This window comes from Ammospiza nelsoni, chromosome 5 (genome assembly GCF_027579445.1).
Source record: "Ammospiza nelsoni isolate bAmmNel1 chromosome 5, bAmmNel1.pri, whole genome shotgun sequence".
NCBI lineage: Eukaryota > Metazoa > Chordata > Aves > Passeriformes > Passerellidae > Ammospiza > Ammospiza nelsoni.
Window position 1 is genome coordinate 12,127,627 of NC_080637.1, and position 20,307 is coordinate 12,147,933.

Here is a 20,307-nt window from a genome sequence, read left to right on the forward strand (position 1 = left end):
ATTCCTTATGTGAGATCAGGGGAGCTTCAGGAGCCGAGGGTGCTCTCAGCAATGGTCCCCTTTCTCCACAGCCTGATGGCTCAGGCTGGCCTGGCCCGGCCCAGGAGCTAAAGGAGCTCCTTTGTGCAGACCTGGCACAAGGCCCTTCCTCTCCCTTCTCTGTCCAGAAGGATGGCAAGAGGAGGTGTCCACTCTATGCTGCATTTTGGGCCTTTGCTCACAAAAGGAAAGGGACAGGGACTGGGAAGGTGAGGAGAGGAAAGTGCATGCAGGTCAGTCCCTGCAATGGAGCACAAAGTAGAGCACGACATGGGGACACATTTATAACTGTGCCCAGTAGCTGGCATCACTGGGTGTTGAGCACATCAGTATATCTGAGTCTTGTTATCATTTCAGCATGAGGATTTTACTGCTTCTTTGCTACCACCCAAGTGCTCTTTTTTTCATCCTCAAAGGCTTACCTTTTCTCAGGGAGCAAGTTAGGATATTGCTTCACCATCAAACACTTCATCAATAAAATAAAAGTCTTACTACATCCTGACATAGGTGAACTAAAGTTAAGGAAAAAAATAAGCTGTTTCCTCCTCCTTATTTCCTCCCTTTTCTGCTTCTTGTGACTTTCTGACTTCCCGATCTGGCTTCTGTCATCAGAGCAAGCCTACCCATCAATTTGTCTGACTCTTCCTTGTAGAATCAGGGTGCTGACAGGGTTCATGCAGCTCGGGGGTGGCAAGGGCCGCTTGGTAATTGTCACTATGCCGTGGCTTCCAAGCTGCTTTGGCAGCCAAGTCAAATAGGTTAGGCCAGACCCTCTCCAGTGCTCAGCTGCACTCAGAAGCAGCTGGAAGCACTGAAGCAATCAGGAGCAGCAGCCAGATGGATTCAGCAGAGGGGCTTTTTCTGCACCGCCTGCCCGCACTGAGGCTTTGATTCAGGGCCAGCACAAAGAGCTTCACTTAGGCTTAAACTGACCTCTTGACTGTGCAGGGGTGGCCGGTGAGTATACAGACATTTCTCTGAGTACAAGGAGGAACCTGAGTAATAGAGCAGCTGCACTTAGTCAAATGGAGGGAAAATGTCTTTACTGCTGCCCCTTGGTGGATGACAGAATCGCCTAGATTGGAAGGGACCTGTGAGATGTTAAGGCATAAAATGCAAGAAGAGGGAAGGCATGCAGAGTTACATTCTGCACTCTACCAATCTGATTGTATGGAACTCTTGATGGAGAATTTGTACCTTTACATTTAATAGGCTTTCATGGCCTTTTTTTCCTTCTATGACTTTGTATAATTGCTTTTTGATTGCATTTATGATGCTGGCAGCATCTCACAGTGAATGCCACTATTCTCTTATGCTGTATAAAAAAACACTTCTTTTGCTTGTTTTAAACCTGCTAATTTCATTGGGTATCCTCTTGTCCTCAAGTAGTGGGAAGCTAAGCATCCATTCATTGATTTTCTAGGCACTTTCCCAGGGTTGTCCTGTTTTTATACATATCTGCCATATCCCCCTTCAGTTGTCCCATTTCCAAGCTGAGAACTCAAAATCAATTTTAACAGTTCCAAGCTTTAATTGCCCTTCTTTAGTTCTCCCATGTAATTTTTGAGAGGCAAGTACCAGAACAGCAGGCAGTATACAAAAGAAAGGATACTATGTGATTTTGCATAGTGCTATAAAGGTATTGTCTGTTTTGTGCTCCGTTCATTTTTTTTTAAAAACTCCTAACTGCTGGTATTTCTCATTGCCAATTAGCATAAGATATATGTTTTCTTCTAGAACACTTTCTTTTTTGTACTTTTTTCTCTTTTTTTTTCTTTTTGTTTTTCTTTTTGTTTTTCTTTTTAATAATTCCTTTTTAAAACTTAACTACAGTTGAAATTGTTTATTTGGTGTTCCTTTTTTTACCTGCAGGAAAATGAATTTCAGTACCTTATGATCAGTGTTTCAACAATAGCCTATTGAACCCTCCCCTTTGCTCGGGGAAGATGAAAAAGAGATCAGAGATTTTCAAAATTTAATGGCAACAAAAGTTATGTTTTTCAAACATTTAGTCTTTATATTATGCTTAGATATGACATTTGCCAAGGTTTTGTGAGTGTCTTCCATCATCTCTAATCTCCCAAGTCTTATGTAAGGAATTTCAAGACACTGAGAATCTCTTCTTCATAAAAGATACAGTTTAAGTTGATGCTAATTTTTCTGTAGGAGCATTGCTCCTTCATTTAAATGGCTGGATATCTCACTCTATATATTTTTTTCCATTGGAGTTTAACTAATTTTATATTGACACATTGATTGTATCAGTATGTGTATAGTTTCTTATTTTTATTTCCATTGTTTCTGCATATTTTTGAATTAAAAATATAGATCAATAATTAGCTAGCAATAAATGATTTTAAACTCACTTTTAAATCAGTGGTTACTGGATCATAAAGCACATAAAGTTTTATGTTGTGGGACAGAAGTAGGAAATTATACAGTATTTTCAATTTGAAATATGAGTTAAATCATCTTTGGCCCCCGATCTTATATCTGCAATTTTTTTGTTACATTTTTATGTATGTGATATTCATAGATTTTTTTGTGTGCATGAATTTTATCTCTGTCTCTCACTAATGCATACAGTCACTCAAAGTGAAAAAGTGTCTAATATTTTAAAATAACATGAGAGTATCCTTCAGTTAAAACACCTCATCAACTATTCAGGATATTAGCATTACTGCTAATTATTACTGCACTCAATTTTGTATGAAAATGACAAAACTAGAACAAAGGAAAAAAAAGCCAAGATACTGCACTTGAGTTTCACACTTTGTGTCGCACTAGTACAACATCCCTGGGATAGATCTTCTGATATTTATGGAATCAGTGGAAATCAGTGCATATTTGACGAGTTTTGTCAAGCTTAAGGCCTCTGAGGCACTGATTAAAACGGGTAAAAGGGCTTAGGCCAGGGAGATTTTTAAATTGAGGAATCCATTTTTCAAAGTATGGGATATTACAGACACACAGTCTCACCAATAAAGGTGACATTATCTTAGAGCAGTACAAAAGTAAACTTCCAACTGAGCTCTGTTGGTTTTCAGATGTTCTCAAAACAGCCTGGACTGTCAGAGCATGGAGATTTGACTGCGAACAGATCTGGTCTTGACATTTTCTGGAGGCACAGTCTCTGTTAGTGGGTCAGTGTAGATTTCCTTTTTGCCCCTGGGACCCCAAATGCTGCTCCCCTGCTTTGACTCTGGCAGTCAGAGAGCTCCCACTGTCACCCCACAGAGCCACATCTCATTGCCCTGCTGGCTTGAACCTGCTGCCATCTCACAAAATCCTGAGAAAATCTGCAATGAGTCAAAGTTTTATTCAAACATGCCTAAGTCCAGAGTCACTATGAGTGTCATTTAACACAGTACATTTTCACAGTGTGTTACAATTACAGAAACATCTGTTATTAGTATTGTTTTGCTAAACTGCTGTGAAAAATTTATTGAGTATTCAGTAGTTTCAAGGCTGTTCAATTACTTACCTGTTTTGAGTTGGTCATGTGGCTGAACATAGTGAGTCTTTGGAAACACAAGTGCCAATAATAATTTTTACTCTGCCTGCAAAATGTATTTTATGATGGTTTATTGTGCATGTATAACATATATATTTTAATGCATTTATTCTTGTCATGCTTATATGTGGTTACAATAATATTGTCATATTGTCTTAATATTGTCATACTATTTATGTTTCTTTCTAGAAAGTACATGCTTTTTAAAATATTATTAATTATTTTACTGATCTATTTTAACCATATTTTTAATGAAAAATTTGTGGTACCAGCAAGACACTAATTTTGAGATCAGATGTGCTAAAAATGCCAGCATACAAGTATTGATAGATAAGATGGGGCTGTGGTCCATCTAATCTAATAATCCTTCTGACAGAAAGTAGATGACTCAGAGGAAGTTGCCAGAAATTTCAGGAGACACAAATAGAGGGTAATCTGTCAGCCACCTTAAGTCTTCTCAGAATTCCTTAGTACTTGGAGATAATGTTAAACCCTAAAGCATAAGGTTTCAATCTTATTTCCAAAGGTTTCTTTGAAAATATATTAGCATTAACTATTACAAACTTGGAAATTGTGAACAGCAAAGATTTGACAAATATGAAAAACAAGATAGTGAAAGTGTTACTAAAAACTGCAAATCTCTGAATCATTGGATGATTATTTACTTTCAAAGCAGATGAGATTATTTGAGGGAGTGAAAATGACATAACATAATAAATAATCAATATTCTCATCATAATTTTGATCCTTAAGAAACTCTTGGTTTTTAGCATAAATGTTGCAAAACTAATTTGTCCTAACTAATTATTTGAAATAAGAGAGCGGCTCTGGTTGGCAGGTATTTGGATGAGAGGAATGTAAACTTAACCTGTTATAGTTTCAGAAATATATTTTGTTGGGCAGGAATGTAAATTTCACCTGTTACAATTTCAGAAATTGTTAATAAGATACTTGTTTGTGAGCATGATTGGATCACTTGTGTTACCTCAAAGAAAATTAATTACCATTTCAGGAAAGGTAAACATTCAATTTTGCAGAAAATATTTTGAACTATTCTTTATTTAAGCTGATGAGCCAGATCCCACCTCACACATCTTACATTAATGTAAGACAAAAGAAGCAGCAGCAGCAGCAGCAGCCTGTGTATTTCTGCAATCTCATGTGTTATTCCTTTTCTCTGTTTGCAGACAACTATTACGGCACTCCGAAGCCTCCAGCAGAACCGGCCCCGCTGCTGTTAAATGTGACAGACCAGATCCTCCCAGGTGCCACTCCAGGGGCTGAAGGCAAACGAAAAAGGAATAAATCTGTGAGCAACATGGAGAAGACAGGCATTGAACCACCAGAGGAAGAGGAGGAAGAAAGACCTGTGGTCAATGGCAATGACGTGACAGTAACACCAGGTCTGTTCTTCCTTCTTACTTTGCAGTGAGTTTCTGTTATTCAGAGTCCTCAGTTACCTCCTTCTGCAGTGAGAATATGCATGTTCAGGTAAGGATGTTCTTGCAAGAGGCAAAGGCAGGAATTTTGAATATTAGGATTTCTCTGAAGCCTAAAAATAATTACTTAACCTCTATTTTGGGGAGTCATCTCACTTACCTCAGCTACTGTAAAGATTTCTGTCTCTGAACTAGTCTCTTTGCACCCTCTTCATAGACCAAAGAGAAAAATATCTTCTTCCTGAGCATGGATTGTGACCTGGTTTAGATTTCTATGTTAGGAAATCATTCACAAGTGCCTGTTCCTCTCTGTTGACTATAGAGGGAGTCTAGAGAACTGCAATTTGTTCAGATAAATAGTCTCTGTGTTTTGGGTCTTGTTGTTCTCAAATGGTGACACTCACAAGATTGTTCAGCACCTTATGAAATGAAATTTTGGAAATTATCATGAAGACTTAGCAATATAGTGCAAGACAAAAGTCACCATATTAACAAAGGTGTGGCATTGCCATTAAACCCTTCCCGGCAATACCATCTGGAGGACACTTTTCAGGAATGTTTCAGAGCCTGCATAAAGCTGATAAGAGTTTCAGATGTCAAAGACCTCTGAAAGACAATTGTTGATTTACTTCTTGGATCACAGTGCTTCAGGAAAAAAAAGGGGTTCTGGGTACTGACTGGTATCTTGAGTGAAGGAACTCCTGCCTATTCTGAAGCAGGTAATCAATTTCCCCGTCCACCTCACACTAAGGCAATATTTTACAGAACTTAATAATTCTTATCCTGAAATAGAATTTAAGAAATTGTTTTGTTGTCATTCATGAAGAAAATGGAAGAATTCAGATTTTTATGAGAAATATTGCTGTGAATCCTTTCTGGCAAACTTAGAGACTCAGACTGTTGAAGTCGAAGTCTAGTGACAATGACACAGATGAGAAGACAAAAGGAAATATTGCAAGTTCTATAAATGTATAGGTTACTGTGGAACAAAAAATCTATTGCCTAATCTTCTATGCTCTGTAGAAGGATTTTCATATTGCAAAGTGTATATATACCCTTTTAATTCCCACCTCACTACAAAATATACTGAATTTGATATGTTTCCATCCAGGATGATTTTGCCACATGCTTTTCCTTAGCTGTTGCCTAACATTACATATAAAAGAAAATTCCTGTGCAGAACCCATCCCCATCTGCCAGGGGTGTCCAGGAGCAGTGGGGTGAGAGTGGGTCTGGTTCTTCCCCTTGGCTCTCCAAAGGGCTGCAGTGTTGCTCCCTTGCCACTGCCACCACATGCTGCACAAGCCCTGCTCATCCCTGCCACACAAGATTGCATCTGTTGGCATCTCTCTGACACTGAGTGCCCTTCCTACACAGCTAAGCAGGAAAGGATGGAGCTCCTAACATCAGCACTGCTGCTGTTGCCAGGATACTTCCACAGTGAAAGAGGCAAAGGCAGGATTTGGTCTCTGATGTGTATTGTAGGAATCGTTAGAAAGATCATTCTTTGCAGTTATTCAAAATGTGCCACTTTTTGAGACCATTGCTGAGCAGCAATTTCCAGGACAATATGTTTCAGCTCCAAGTGGATCAAGAGGCAATATTTACCCGCGTTTTTCCTTGAATTCTACACCTATAATGCGCTTCTCCCAGGCAAATTCTGTGTGAACAATGGCTAGGCAGCCCAGAAGAGGCAGGCGCTGGCATGTGCTGTGTAACAGAATGAAATACACGAGCAGGGGTGTAGGACAGCCCACCCCCTGTTCCCCCTCCTCTCCCCGCCACAGTAAATCCTATTGGTGTGGCCAGCAGAACAAGCTCTCTGTGTTGGCTCTCATGGTTTATAAGCAGTGTTTTGTTGTTCAGTTACACTGATTGAGGACTTTGGGGATTGTAGCAAAGCAGCTCTGCACATACATGCTGTGCTGCCTTTGTTGGGCAGTGTGGCTCCCACAGACCCTGCTACCGCAGTCATTTTCTCTGTGAGCTGACAGAGGCTTAGTCACCTCTAAAATGTCAGTGCATTTCCAGTTTGTGTCTTTAAACAATCAGGAAAACCAGAATATTTTAATTAATTTATTTCTTTTTAAACTCCTGGTGGAGAGAGCATTTTAGTTTTTATTAAGAATCAGCAAAGGTAGGACATTTGTTATTGCCAATTCTTTTAGAAAGAGTGTTATATTTTAAATACTTCACTTCCAGGAGGAGGCTTTTATTAATTATAAGGCTCCTGGGACATCTGAAACATTGATTCATTTTTTATAGATGCTCAGCAATTTAATGGCTTATTAACTGCATATCCAAGCCTGTCAACTCAAGTACCTCTCTAACACATAGGACCATGAGGTTGAAATATTAACAGATCTAAGATGATTCTGAAGAAAAGAAACCCATCCTTATCAGACCAGTTAAGTTATATCTGTGCTTACAGAGATTTTTGTGGCTTTTGGTCTGAATTTTCAGGGAGCTTTTCAGTGTCAGCATAATCTGTGCAAGTGTTGAGCTTTAGCAATTTTTCATAAATACCTTCCATATGCCTTGCTTCATGTCCATCAGATTTCCCTGAGATAGTTGTGTATGGACAAAGTGACCATAATTGTCTGCCCAATGTGTTTATTCTTTCTGATTTGTGCCACCAGGAATCCTTCTCAGTGCTTTGGCTTTTGGCCCTTTTAGGATGGAGTACTCTTCACCCTGGATCAAGTTCTCTCAGGACAAAATAGTATAATTTGGGAGATGAGATTTATCTCATCCAGCTTTAGTAAATTGTATGCCGAAATGTCTTACTTTTTTGTTTGAGCTATTTGTCTCTGCTCTGTCGATATAAAATTAGAAGAAAAAAGAAATGTCACAATGTAAGAGATCATAGCTGTTTTAGATACACATTTTAGGGGATCACCTCTACAGTTTAGAATTATTAATTCAGCCTACAGATACAAAAGAGCTTAAATAACTAAAATTAAATTAAGAACTTTACTATTTGCCAAGAAACATACGGGAGACATAATCTATAGATTAACTGTTAGGATGGGCAAGTCTAGACTTAGTATTGGGTTTCTTACACTTAGTGCAATTGAGCACACTACTGGGTGAGAGATATTGCACCTGAGAAGACTTTCCTGACAGACACTGTGTTGAAATTAATTATTTCTGCAAAACTAATGCTTTGACCAAATAAGTAAAAAGAATCTTGATCAAATAGTAACCAGAAACTTGTCAGACACTCAGCAGTTTTTACTGCTGTCACTGTTAATGTCTGCAACGGATTGAGTCGGTCTCCTTTACAACCAGCACCATTTTTTTTTTGACACTGTGTTGGTCATGTCACATTTGCTTTCCACTGCTGACTGATGAAGTTTATCATCCAAACTCCAGAAGAATCACTTTCACACTGAAAGCATACTTATGTATGTGCATTATTCTGACAGTGCTTGAGCAATGATAAGTTGCACCCAGAGAATGAAGTTCTGTCAGGCTCAAATTAATTGAGGCATAAGATATGACATAAAGTTTCAAAATTATCATTCCAGGCCTTAGGAATGAGCAAAAGACCAGAGTCCCAATGCCATCAATCACCATGCAAGTTGCACTAGACCTAGGCAACATGTTGAGTTTATTGTTTTATTATTACACAGCAGTGACAGCCAGAGGCACAAAAACAACATACAAAGCTTCCAAAACCGCACACATTTAAAATACAAAATTTAAAAACACACTTAAGTTGGTATCCATTGATTTTTCTAGGTTCTCTAAGCTCAATTTATCACAACCAAGTCACATCCTGTGACCCACAGAATACCCTGTGCTCTCCATGACTCCTGCTTTCCTTGCCCAGGTCAGCTCCTGGCTCTCACTGTGTCAGGAGTCAGTGGCAGCAATGCCTCCAAATAAAAGCACCAATACTGAATATGGCTCCAGCTCTACAGGAAAGGGAGAAACTCCAAGGCTGCAAAGCTATATATTTACAAGAAGACACATTCACATATATTGGCAAACATGAGTTAAACTACTCTTGTATTCAACAGTTATTTTAAAAGGATGGACTCTTTCCTGTAGAGAATTTAAGAAATTATCAATTTGATACAATAAGGGTATAAAGATATGAAATATTTTTATTCAGAACTGCTAAAACCACCTCATAAATTGCTGTGTTTTTTTTATTTTCTGATATTACTTGGTTCATATTAGTTGGTTCTTTTGGATGGAGACACTAAGTTTTTGAACTTCTCTGCATGAATAATCTGCAGCATTAAAATAAAGGAATAAAGTGACAAGGTCCTCTTGCATGTTTAGATGGCAAGTTTCAAAAATTAAACTGTAAATAATAGAAACAATTTTCACTCTTTTTTTTTTTTTTGTCATAGTTATGGCTGGGATTTGTTAATATAGTAATTGAAAATCATGAATTTGACCCCTTCAGACCTGTTGAAAATAAGATCTTGAGGAAGAACACATATTAAAGATATGGTAAAATCCCAGGGCACAGCAGTGTCACCACATCTGTGCTCTTCAGACACATTGGCTGATCAACAGTCATTGTGTGTGATTCATCTCTGCCCCAAATGAATTTGTTCTGCTGTGCTCATATCTCCCATGTGACCTTTGTCTTATATTCAGTTTAATCTGCATGTCTTCCTGCTTGTGGTAGAGATGGTCAAGCCAGCCTCAGAAATACAACTCACAGATGTGTTAATAAGGCCTGAAGTAGATGAGGACTTTTGCTTTGCAAAGAACAAAACACCCCTAAAATTATTCAGCAATTATTACGTTGTCCTATTCTCAGGGGAAGTGGGGACCATACATAATCTCTGCTTTGCAGGAAGCTTTTACATATTTGAAAATGCTACAGACAGATTCATGTTTCCAAATAGCATAAAATGATTGTAATTCCACATAGTTCAATCATGAGTTAAGATTTACCAACATGAGCTGTGTGTGGATATAGAGCTGTAGATCATTACCCTTTCCAAGGCTGAATCTGGATTTTTTTCATGCTGTTCTGAAGGGTTGATGTGTCAGTGTCAAAAGTATTTTTTAAGATCATGAAAGCTGTATATACCATTTATGCCCAAGAAGCAGCACCTTTTACTATGTCATGTAAAGAAAAAAAGATTAGTTTGACATAATTTCTTCCTGAAAAGTCTTGACAATTATTTATGACCTCTGAAGAGTTTGCATGTCAGTGGTTTGATTCTTACTCCCCATCCTAGGAATTAAAAAGAGAAAGATGTGCAGGTACAGTTTCATGGGTCTTCCTCCTCCTTTTATTTTTTTTTTTTTTACAAAAAGACAAAATGGCCTAATTGAGCAAATAATTTCAGACGAAATTTAAGTATTCAGAAATTAAGAATATAAAACTAAAAATCTAATCTAAATCTAAAAATCTAAAAACCCAAATAATATATACTTTGCTGAAACCATGGTTCTGTTTGTCCTTTCCAAGTTTCTTTTCCCCATGAAGTCTGGAAGGTGTTGGCATTACTTTCCATGAGTCTGCTTATGTGGTACTCTCTGTACCCTGGGTTCCATTTCATCCAGCTCTGCCAGCTGAGAACAGTTAGGTAATCTACGTTTCACCTGACCTGTTCTCTGCCCACTCCACCTTCTTTTGCCATATTGCTGATATTAATTATGTTAGTCACTTAATCACAGGTGATTTTTTTTTTTTTTTTTTTTTTTTTTGCAAAAAGAACACTAATTGCCTTGGGGTTTTTATGCGTCATAAACTATCAGCTCTCCTTCCCTCCCACATAGCAGAAGGAATCTGCTTTTGGTACTATTATTATTATTATTGCACTTACAGAAAGTTTTCTTTTTAGCCCTAATGTCCTGACCATATCCCACTTTCTAGACTGACTGTTCTGTTTTGCTGTTATTTTTCTGTGCTCATCCTTAACAATTTAATCTAGTTTTCACCTTTTGTACAATTCTGCCTCAAGTAGCAGCTCAATGCAAATTCATTACTTAATTAAAATTATCTTTGATTATACTTACTATTTTTCTCTTCCATTAAAAATTGTTACTTGTATTCTTAGTGTTGCTTATTCAATCTTTATTAGTTCTCCTAAACCTTTTCTTTCTTACCACTGCTTGGCATAGCAGAACATTTATTGATTCTGTGGGTTAATTAAAATCTACACCTTTATAAACAGTTTTTGTTAATTTTTTGTTGCTCTTCTTTCTTGCTGTTGTAAGCATCACTAATTAGAACATTTCACCCAAGCTGTCTTCCACTTTCCTGCATGTTTCATGTGGTATCAGCATACTTCCTTGCTCTGAGTGCACTGTTAGATCATTTAATAAATTTTCATCTTTGTGAACTTTCCTGTACACTACAGTGTTGATAAATTGAAGCATTTGGTATTGGCTCTGGAAAGCTAAGCCTCCTCCTACAGGTCATACCAACAATGAAATCACAACCACTTTCTATATGGTTAATATATTGCTATGAGCTCTTGGATATCATTGGTTTATTTGATATATGGATACATAAGGCAATTAGTGCACATACATTTTTAAGTGAAAAGGATCTGTAGTCTGTAGTAAAACAGTGGGGTAGTTGTTTTTTGTGTGTATATATATGTGTTTATGAGTATAGTTTGAGAAGTTAAGACATGAGACAGTAGAGCTGCTGGATATGAAGCTGCATTCTGCTCAGAGCTTATTGCTGGTCTGGAAGGACTCCTGGGACAGAATGAGCCAGAACTCTTTATTAAACTTGTTTCAGTTTTGTTTTATTCCTTTATTTTCTTTTATAGTGTTCCAAATAAAATGCATCATTAGAGGAACCGTTGTGTAAACCAAACAGAATTGTTCTCTTTATTTCAAGGCTGGCAGTTCACAGAGACTTGCACCCCATAAATTCTTCACCATTAACTTGGATATCCAAAACTTGTAATTTTTTTTATCTTGTAGAATCAAGTGAACATGAAGAGAAGAGTACAGCTGTCTCAGGTGAGGCATCTACCACCCAGCCTTGTCCTGCACCAGGATATGGTCAGCCTGAAGAGGCAAAGGAGGATATGGATGTAACAAAACAGACTAAACCTGAAGAGAATGATGACTTGGGCCCACTGCCTGATAACTGGGAAATGGCTTATACAGAAAAGGGGGAAGTCTACTTTATTGAGTAAGTCTTATTTCTTCTATTTTTAATAGCTGTATTGTATTTAACTGGGTGGGGAAAGGGTTTGTCTGGTGAAGTGGAGCATTGCACTCCTCATTAAAACAGCAGGAGTGTTCTGGCTGTCAGGGCTCCTGAGGGCTGGTGGCAATTCCTGCATTAGTGATTTAGATGGAAGCCTGCTGGGTTTTAAGATAGGTAACTGGTCTGCTTCCTTTAATGGTAGGAATTAAAGCTTTTGTTTCTTCTGTTAAAAGCAAGGCCTTTCTGCTTTTCTCGTGCTTTCTGCTGGGAAAGTAACACAATCACTGGTTTTGTCCTTCCTTATGTGGACAGAGGTGGAGAGGGTGAAGCTTTTTTCCAGTTAAAGGAAAGGAAAATGAGTGGACTAAAAGCTAGCTAATGAACAGTAGAGGGAGACCATGCTGTATATAGAAATAGTAAAATAAACAACTATAGGGAGAATTAGTTATGTGTAGAAACTTTTCCCTGTTGGTAGACTATACGTACCTGTTACTAATTAGTATAAACTCGTTGAAGTAATGGATATAAAAGTTCTTTATGCTCTATATGCTCTCATTAAGCTATTAGAGAGATTTCCAAGGGGGTCCACGAGAATGGTGAGGGGTCTGGAGGGGAAGCCTTATGAGCTGCAGCTGAGGTCACTTGATTTGCTCAGCCTGGGGAAAAGGACACTGGGACTAGAACCCGTTGCAGTCTGCAGCTTCCTCATAAGGGAAAGAAGAGGGGTAGGCACTGATTTCACTCTTGTGACCAGGGACAGCACTCAAGGAAATGGCCTAAAGCTGAGTCAGGGACTTTTAGATTGGATATCAGGAAAAGGTTTTTCACCACAGAGGGTGGCTGGGCTCTGGAACAGGCGCCCCAGGAAAGCTCACTGCACCAGGCCTGACAGAATTAAGAGGGTTTGGACAATGCTCTTGGGCATATGGTGTGATTGGAGTGTCCTGTACAGGGGCAGGAGTTGGGCTTGATGATCTTGATGGATCCCTTCCAACTCAGCACATTCTATGACTCTGATTATTGTAAATTACCAGGATAAAAATACAGCACGTTTCTGAGCTGGTATAACATTTTGTTCCTCAAAAGAAAAAAGAAAATGGAAAAGCCAGCATTTTCATCAGTAGAAATCTACTACAGAGGTAGAATGAGCATGTATGTTTGCTTTAAGGAACTGTCTCAGTTTGGAGCATTATCAGTTATTCTGATTATTAGTAGGTGAAAATAACATTTGGTGGTGTCAATTATGCTTTGAATCCTGCATTTAATTTAAAATGTTGTGACTATCACATGAAGTGTAAACAAATTTTAAGAATAAAGTTTGTGCATGTGACTTTTTAATGAATACTGGCATGACCAACTATAGCTTCTGGCATGTACAAGGCTGAAAATAGCAGTAACTATTAAAACATAAGTGTGTTTGCTGAAAAGGGCAAAAATGTGCCTATTCTAGAAAAAGAATAATTATCATTTGTCCAAGCAAGCAGAGAAGAGCTAGGATGACCTCAGGGCTAGTTGAAACCCTTGTTTCCTTCTTACCTTACTCCCAAATTTAATTTTTCCACACATATTGAATGCTCTGACAGAAAGCAGACTGAATTATATGGCACTTTTATTTTACTTATAACAAAAACCTGTGGTACGTTTGGAGGACGGGGGAAGGGGTGATGGGTACCAAAAAAACACACCAAACTGTGAGAGTAGTAAATACTACAGGAGGTAATTTAATAGAAAATAAATATATATTTTGTAACAAATGCAGTGAATGCAAATAGCCCTAATGCTCTACAGAGCAGCCATTGCACTCCTCAAATTCCTTTAATGTTACATCTTGCTTCCTTTCCTTGAAATGCTCTGTTCTACACTGCAGTTCTGACAATGCTCATCATTCACTTCCACTAAATGAATGTTATGTAAAGCAAAGAAATCAATCAGAGGTGCAGACTGCATAGGAGGTCTATTGTAAGGGCTTCTTGCTTTTGGGATTATAATCTTGAACAATATATTTGAAAAAAAATGCAATTGCACATGTGTAAAAAGATTATTTACTAGAATCCTAGCAAAAGGAACAACTCTCTGATCATTTGAGCTTTCACATTGCACAGCCTTTGCAGGGTTAAGTAGGAATGTAATGCTGTGGGGATGCTGTTAAATTGCCTCTTTGTTTACAAGTCACTTTGGTTAATGGCATGAAGAGACTCCATTTGCTTTCACAAAAAAACGGAAAGATAAAAAGACAACAAAAACGTATTTGTCTAACAACATCTCCTTGAACAGTAGTAAAGATTGTACTAGATTATTAAATAATAGATGAAAAACAAACATTTTTAAAGTGTACATCACAATAAGTGGGGAAAAAAAAGCCACACTAGGCAGCATCTTTTATTGCTTTATTTGAGGCTCATGTGAATTGTGCCTTTAAACGCTAAAGCCTTCCAGCAGCAAACGATCTCAAGTTCCAGGCTGTCACAGGTATACCCAAAGGTCCTAGATTTCATGCAGCAGTTTCATTCATTCACCTCAAAGTAACCTCTAAAATTCAGATGTGACCTCACTTACCAAAACTGCTATCAGAATAGTGTGGCAGATTTACAGTGAGAGAGGAAGTGACTTCATAAGGGGAAAGATAATTGTCTATAGACAGGATTATTTATTTGTTAATCATTAATGGTTCATAACATTAATGATTTGTTAATCATTAATGGTTCAGTTAATGGTTCAGTTAAAGCACAGTGGAAGGAACTTCCTCTGCCTCAAGGACTACAAAACCAAAAAAACATGTCATCTACCTGATTCACTGAATGATTCAGAGGATGGTTGTATTTTAAAGCATGTCTTGCTCTGTTTCTTCCCTTCATTCCCTTTCTGACATAGGTGCATGACCTTACGTTTACCTATTTTAGTGTTCACAGACAGAACATGAGCATCTCTTCTTGCAACATAATACTTACCAGTGTTTTTCAGGAAGAGCTACCTAAGTACATTTTTTGGGCTGTTTCCAGCCTCCCTTACATATGAATCTGAATTTTCAAATACAGGCACACACTACACAAATAGGACTCCATCTCCTACATTTGGTTTCAGTCAGAACATATGCTAATGAGAACATGCAATAATTAACAGACTGTATATAAATTGGAATGCCATCAAATAGCACTCCAGTTTTGCTCCTTCTTTCATGCTTTAAATATGGCTGATAAATGTGGTGTATTTTGGCATGCTTGAATAAATCATTGTCGTCACTGATTTTAGCCTCTCCCAGGGCTAAGGAAAGGCTGTGATCTCCCATAGCCTTCAGACCTTGCCTTGCCAACAGCTCTCAAACCACATACTAGAGACCCAAATTTGTGTTGTCCTCACAAAGTCAGCAGGTGTGGTTGTTAGATCCCAAGCAATCAGGGTTTGCTGTGTTGGTCCAGTGTGATGCCAAAGCATTGCAAAACAAGAAAGGACCAGGATTCTAGGTGCACATGCTATCATGTACAGTCAGCCTGAAATGTGGCCTTCAACTATCCAGCTTCAACAATTATTACATCATAGACTATCCTGTACAGTTGACTACACAATTTAATACTCTTTTATAAAAGGCAGAATTGGTTTTCTCTCTCTCCAGCCTTCTCTCCACACATAGGCAGCAGAACTCTGAAAGGGCTGCAGGGACAGTAGGACATGAAACCTAAAGCTATTTGACTCTATGCTGTTCAAAAGCATATATAGTTTCCTTTGCTTATACTACATTAATGGTTTTCTTAGTGGAGAAAAGTCTAAAATGAATGCAAACCACAATAGAACATCTTTAAAGGATTATCTTTTTTTACTTGTGTGGATGAATTTTAGGAGAATGTGGCCACACAAGGTTTAACAAAACACTTTCCAGTACATCTTGCAGACATTCAGTCTCTTACTACTTCAACACCTACTTCTTAAAACAGTATAGTCAGCATTGCCTTTTGGACCTGTTGCAGTATCTTTTCTAGTTGCTAAAGATTTTTTTTCTTTACGAAAGTATCATAAAAGACTGAAAAATGGCTATAAAATAGTCCTTTGCCAAGGACTCTCCTTTTCACTATAAAAAAACAGCCATTAAGTTTTTTAATACAGCTGGTGCAATTTCAGGTGATATCTGAAGAGTATAGCTACCAGAATATTGCTATGGACTTCACTGGGATCAGTTTTTCTTGATAGTAGTTTTTAAGACAGGAAAGTTTTTGACTGCAGGAATAACATTTATCCCAACATCTTGTTTACCTGAAGAACCATGATGTATTTAGTTGTTCCTGACTGCTCCATTAGTACACCATCACAAAGCAGGATATTTTATTTAAGCCTGAATACACCATTATTTTATAGTATAAGATACTAAAAGTACTGGGTGGAAGTATACCCTTCTACCTGCTCAAGATTACTTTCATATCCTACAGAAACTACGGGAACTTTTATAAGTTAGTTCAGCTAACATATTTCTGCGAGTATGTTACATCAGAGTATCAGCCTATAATACTGAAATGTTTTGGTTGTCTGGGTATTTCTACTATTTGAATTAAGCAGCAATTAGGATGAAGGGATTTGTTGGTTTTTTTCACATACTGTTACAATATTCACTTCTGATGAGATTTTTCTTTGGGAAACAAGATAGCTTGTATCAGTAAGATACGTTGTATAGACAATTTTGATCCATCAGGGGTCTTGTGAATATCATTATAATTGGTTTTCTTTGTTTATATGTTGGATTGAATCTGTCAGTTTTGGTCAGCATAAAAAGTCAGATTTCTAGTGCACTTTGGACTTCAGCATGGCATACAGCAGGACAGGCAGCTGAAAAGAGGGATCTTTTCTCCTGAGTACACTTCCTTGCCTCATGACAAGTTAATTAGGAACATGAAGATGGTAGAACTGTAAAGAATTTGTGGAATGATGAATTTTTTATTTTTTTTTTTTTTGTCTTGTCTATTGATGTTATAAAGACATTATCAGTCTGTACTAGTGGTGTGCTGTCCCTTGCTCTCACTTGCTGTTTTTATCTCTGCTGACATCCAGGTCAAACTGCCAGCTTAACTCCTCTTGTCTTTCCTTTCTTATTTCTAGTCTTTCCCCCAAAGGTCTCTGCTGCTGTGCTCTTCAGAATTAATCTTCCAGCACATTTCCTCTGATATTTGTAGTGTTGTTATAACTTTTCTCCTTTGTATTTATTGAACTAGAAGAATCAGCTCACCTGGCTTGCCATATAGCATTAGGTATCTAACATAAACCAGTTGCCAAGACTCCTTCTGTGGTCAACGGAGAGAGATAATTATCTCCAGAGGCTGATTCATCCTGTCCATATTTAAGGGCAGAATTAATTTGCCAAAATACAGCTGCTTCTACAAGTAAAGGTATCCAAAACTTTGTCTGCAGTAGCATGTAATTTGTGTCAGGACTCCACTTTTGAAGGAAATCTTCTGGCTGTCTTCACACACTGTGATTTGGCTCACATTTCAGTGTGGCCACATTGGATTCGTTTCAGACAAAATGGAAAAGAAGGTTGGACTCTGGAAGTGCACTTAGTTTTCTACCACCTCTGGGCCCTGAACTCCATCCATGAGACCAGATTTGAGTTAAAACCAGCCTGAGCTCCTTTTGGTCTAAGCCATTTCTATATATAGATTAGCAATATCAGAAGAGTAAACACATCTTGGTGCTGATGACCCAGCAGGCACAGCTTCTAGATCTTTTCAGGTGCCATGGGCTGCATGCATGAGAATGTAGCACACTAGGTGAGCTCCTGCTGTGCATCTTCGGGTTTAAATTCAAGCGAAAAGCTTGAAGAGCTACAAGAGTGGAGAACACTTAATGTGAAAAAGAGGATAACTGAGGGAGAGATTAATTTGCAAAATGACCTCCTTATCTAAGCCAAAGCACCACTGTAGAGGCACAGTAACAGCCAAAGACATCTCCATTATCCTGACAGAAATGACACAGAGCTTGTCAAAACCAGGACCCTTCAGAAGTGACAGCCAGAGGCCATTGGGGAGATGATATGACCAGGATTATGTCACTTAAGAGCATATAGTTAGGTGGTTCTGCTGGGTGATAGGTAAGATAAATTATGCTGTAAAGGTTTCTCTCCCTTGAAGAGAGACAAATCCTACACAATTAGCTATGTAATTTTTGCAGTCGCATGAGATGAAGTCCATTCTTTGTCAGAAATGAAACTGCCTCAGTCAAAGAGAATTTCTTCAACAGCAGAAATAACCATAGGAGACTTTAGGCAGTTATATATTCCCCAAAAAGTCATGCATAAGCATGCATTCTGCTCCTGTGAATGCCTAGAGGCAGTGCTGCTGTCTCTAGGCTGAGTGCATAAGTGCTTATCTACTGCCCAAGGCCATCTAAGATTCAGAGGATAGGAACTCCCAAACCTGGGTCTCTTAAGAACCATGAACTCTGAGCACATGGTGAAATGCAAGGCAGCTGGCACTCACAGCTGCTGCTATGCAAACCAATGCCAGAGGACAACTTCCTTTTGTATCTGTTCCTGCATGTGTGCAAGGAGCTTAGGGAGCATCCCACAATGGATGGGTTGCAAAATTGCTGGTTTAATGCTCTGTTTTCCTATCCATGAACCTCCACACACAAATTACTTGAAGATCGTTATTGTGCCACTTGAAAATCTCTGCAGATAAGCAATGCTCCAGCATAAAGAAAAAGGAGGGAGGAGCATTGCTGAAGTTAGGGCATTACAGAGCATTGTGATTTTCTTCATGTCTGCTCCCCTTTGCTCAAATTGTTAGATCAAGGACTAGCTTAAATATAATGTGTTCAATAAAAACCCAAACACACGCATATGTGCTGCCCCAAACACACTGAAACAATGCCCATTTTGAAATGCTTTCCACAATACCATGCAAGGTACATATCTTGCAAGATGCACAATTTAGACTAGGTCTGCAGTGCTTTTAAACGACATTAAGGCTATTCCTGTCAGTAAGTACTTTCTATATTTCCTTCAAAAATGTTTCAAGAGATTGCCCACAGGCTTTGTTAGTACAAGAAACTTTATCTGTCAAAATGCTTTAAACTCACAGGTTGTTAACACAAATCCATTATACTCAAATCTTAAATAAAATAATATCCTGTCTAACAAATAATTATAATAAAAAGATAACACTTTGTTAGATAAGAAAAGCCACACTCCTAGTGGTTTTACTTCCTGAAGACATTGAGTAGTATCCAGTGAGATTCCCAGAAAGCCTCTGGCCTGGTAGCCAGCTCCAGAGCTATTAACAGGGAACAGAGGCATTTCAACAGTCTCTGTGAAGTCTTAAAAGCAGAGCCACAAAGAAAATCTGGAGAAGAGCATGAGGTTGAGTCAAGGCTTCTGGGAAGTATTCTGTGCTTTCTTTCACTCTTTCTTTCACTCTTCACCCAGCTGAAGAACATTTTTTTCCACATATATTTAAAATTGTGTGCAACTAATACCAGACGACAGATTATAATAAACTGTTTCTGCTAGGTGCAAATACTTGGTGAAGAGAGAGGATTTAAGTTAGTTCAGCAATAATTATTTTATAGACTTTTGGCAAAATATTAAGCTCCACTGCTTTCCTGAATGACCTTTAAACAAAAAAAAAAAAACAGTTGCAATACACTTCAGGCCAATATGCAGTTTCTGTTTTGTACATAGGTATCAAATTTGGATGAATTTTAAAAAGATGTGCTCTTTCCATGCTCCACCTGCTTGAATCAAGACCAAAGGGATCCTTTGTTAAAGAAACTTTGCTTCCAAAATTTCAAAAATTAGGATTTTACAGTTGATTTTTAGAGAGATTTTAAGACATGCATTGTTGATTTGCCAGCAGTTATCTCAGTAGTCCTAACTAGTAATCAAAATCGTTGAAATTATTGAAATTATGGGCTTTCTAGACATGTTTTTAATGATAAGGTATAGTTATTGCCAAATAATGAAGTGTTGGTGAGTGTAAAACGTTGCTGGAGCCACAGCTGTATTTCTCACAGGATGCTTTTGTTTCATCACTCTCATTCCATCACCGACAACTCCAAATGCCTGTTTGAGAAAACTGCTGCTGCAATTCATCTGCTGTTCATTCTTAACTAATCTGTAAACCCCCAGGCCCTTTTCCTTCTGGTCTGTCTATAAGACTTCCCAAGTGGACACACCTGATTATACCTGG

The 20,307-nt window shown here is 38.1% G+C and overlaps 1 protein-coding gene across 5 annotated transcripts in view; it reads left to right on the plus strand.

The window, feature by feature from the left end:
• MAGI2 (membrane associated guanylate kinase, WW and PDZ domain containing 2) overlaps positions 1 to 20,307 on the plus strand; it is a 702,840-nt gene that overhangs the window by 454,395 nt on the left and 228,138 nt on the right. For all 5 annotated transcript variants that reach the window (XM_059471477.1, XM_059471473.1, XM_059471474.1 and 2 more), the window contains 2 exons: positions 4,741 to 4,956; positions 11,908 to 12,121. In XM_059471477.1, the coding sequence (XP_059327460.1) occupies positions 4,741 to 4,956; positions 11,908 to 12,121 (430 nt within the window). The remainder of the gene's footprint in view (positions 1 to 4,740; positions 4,957 to 11,907; positions 12,122 to 20,307) is intronic.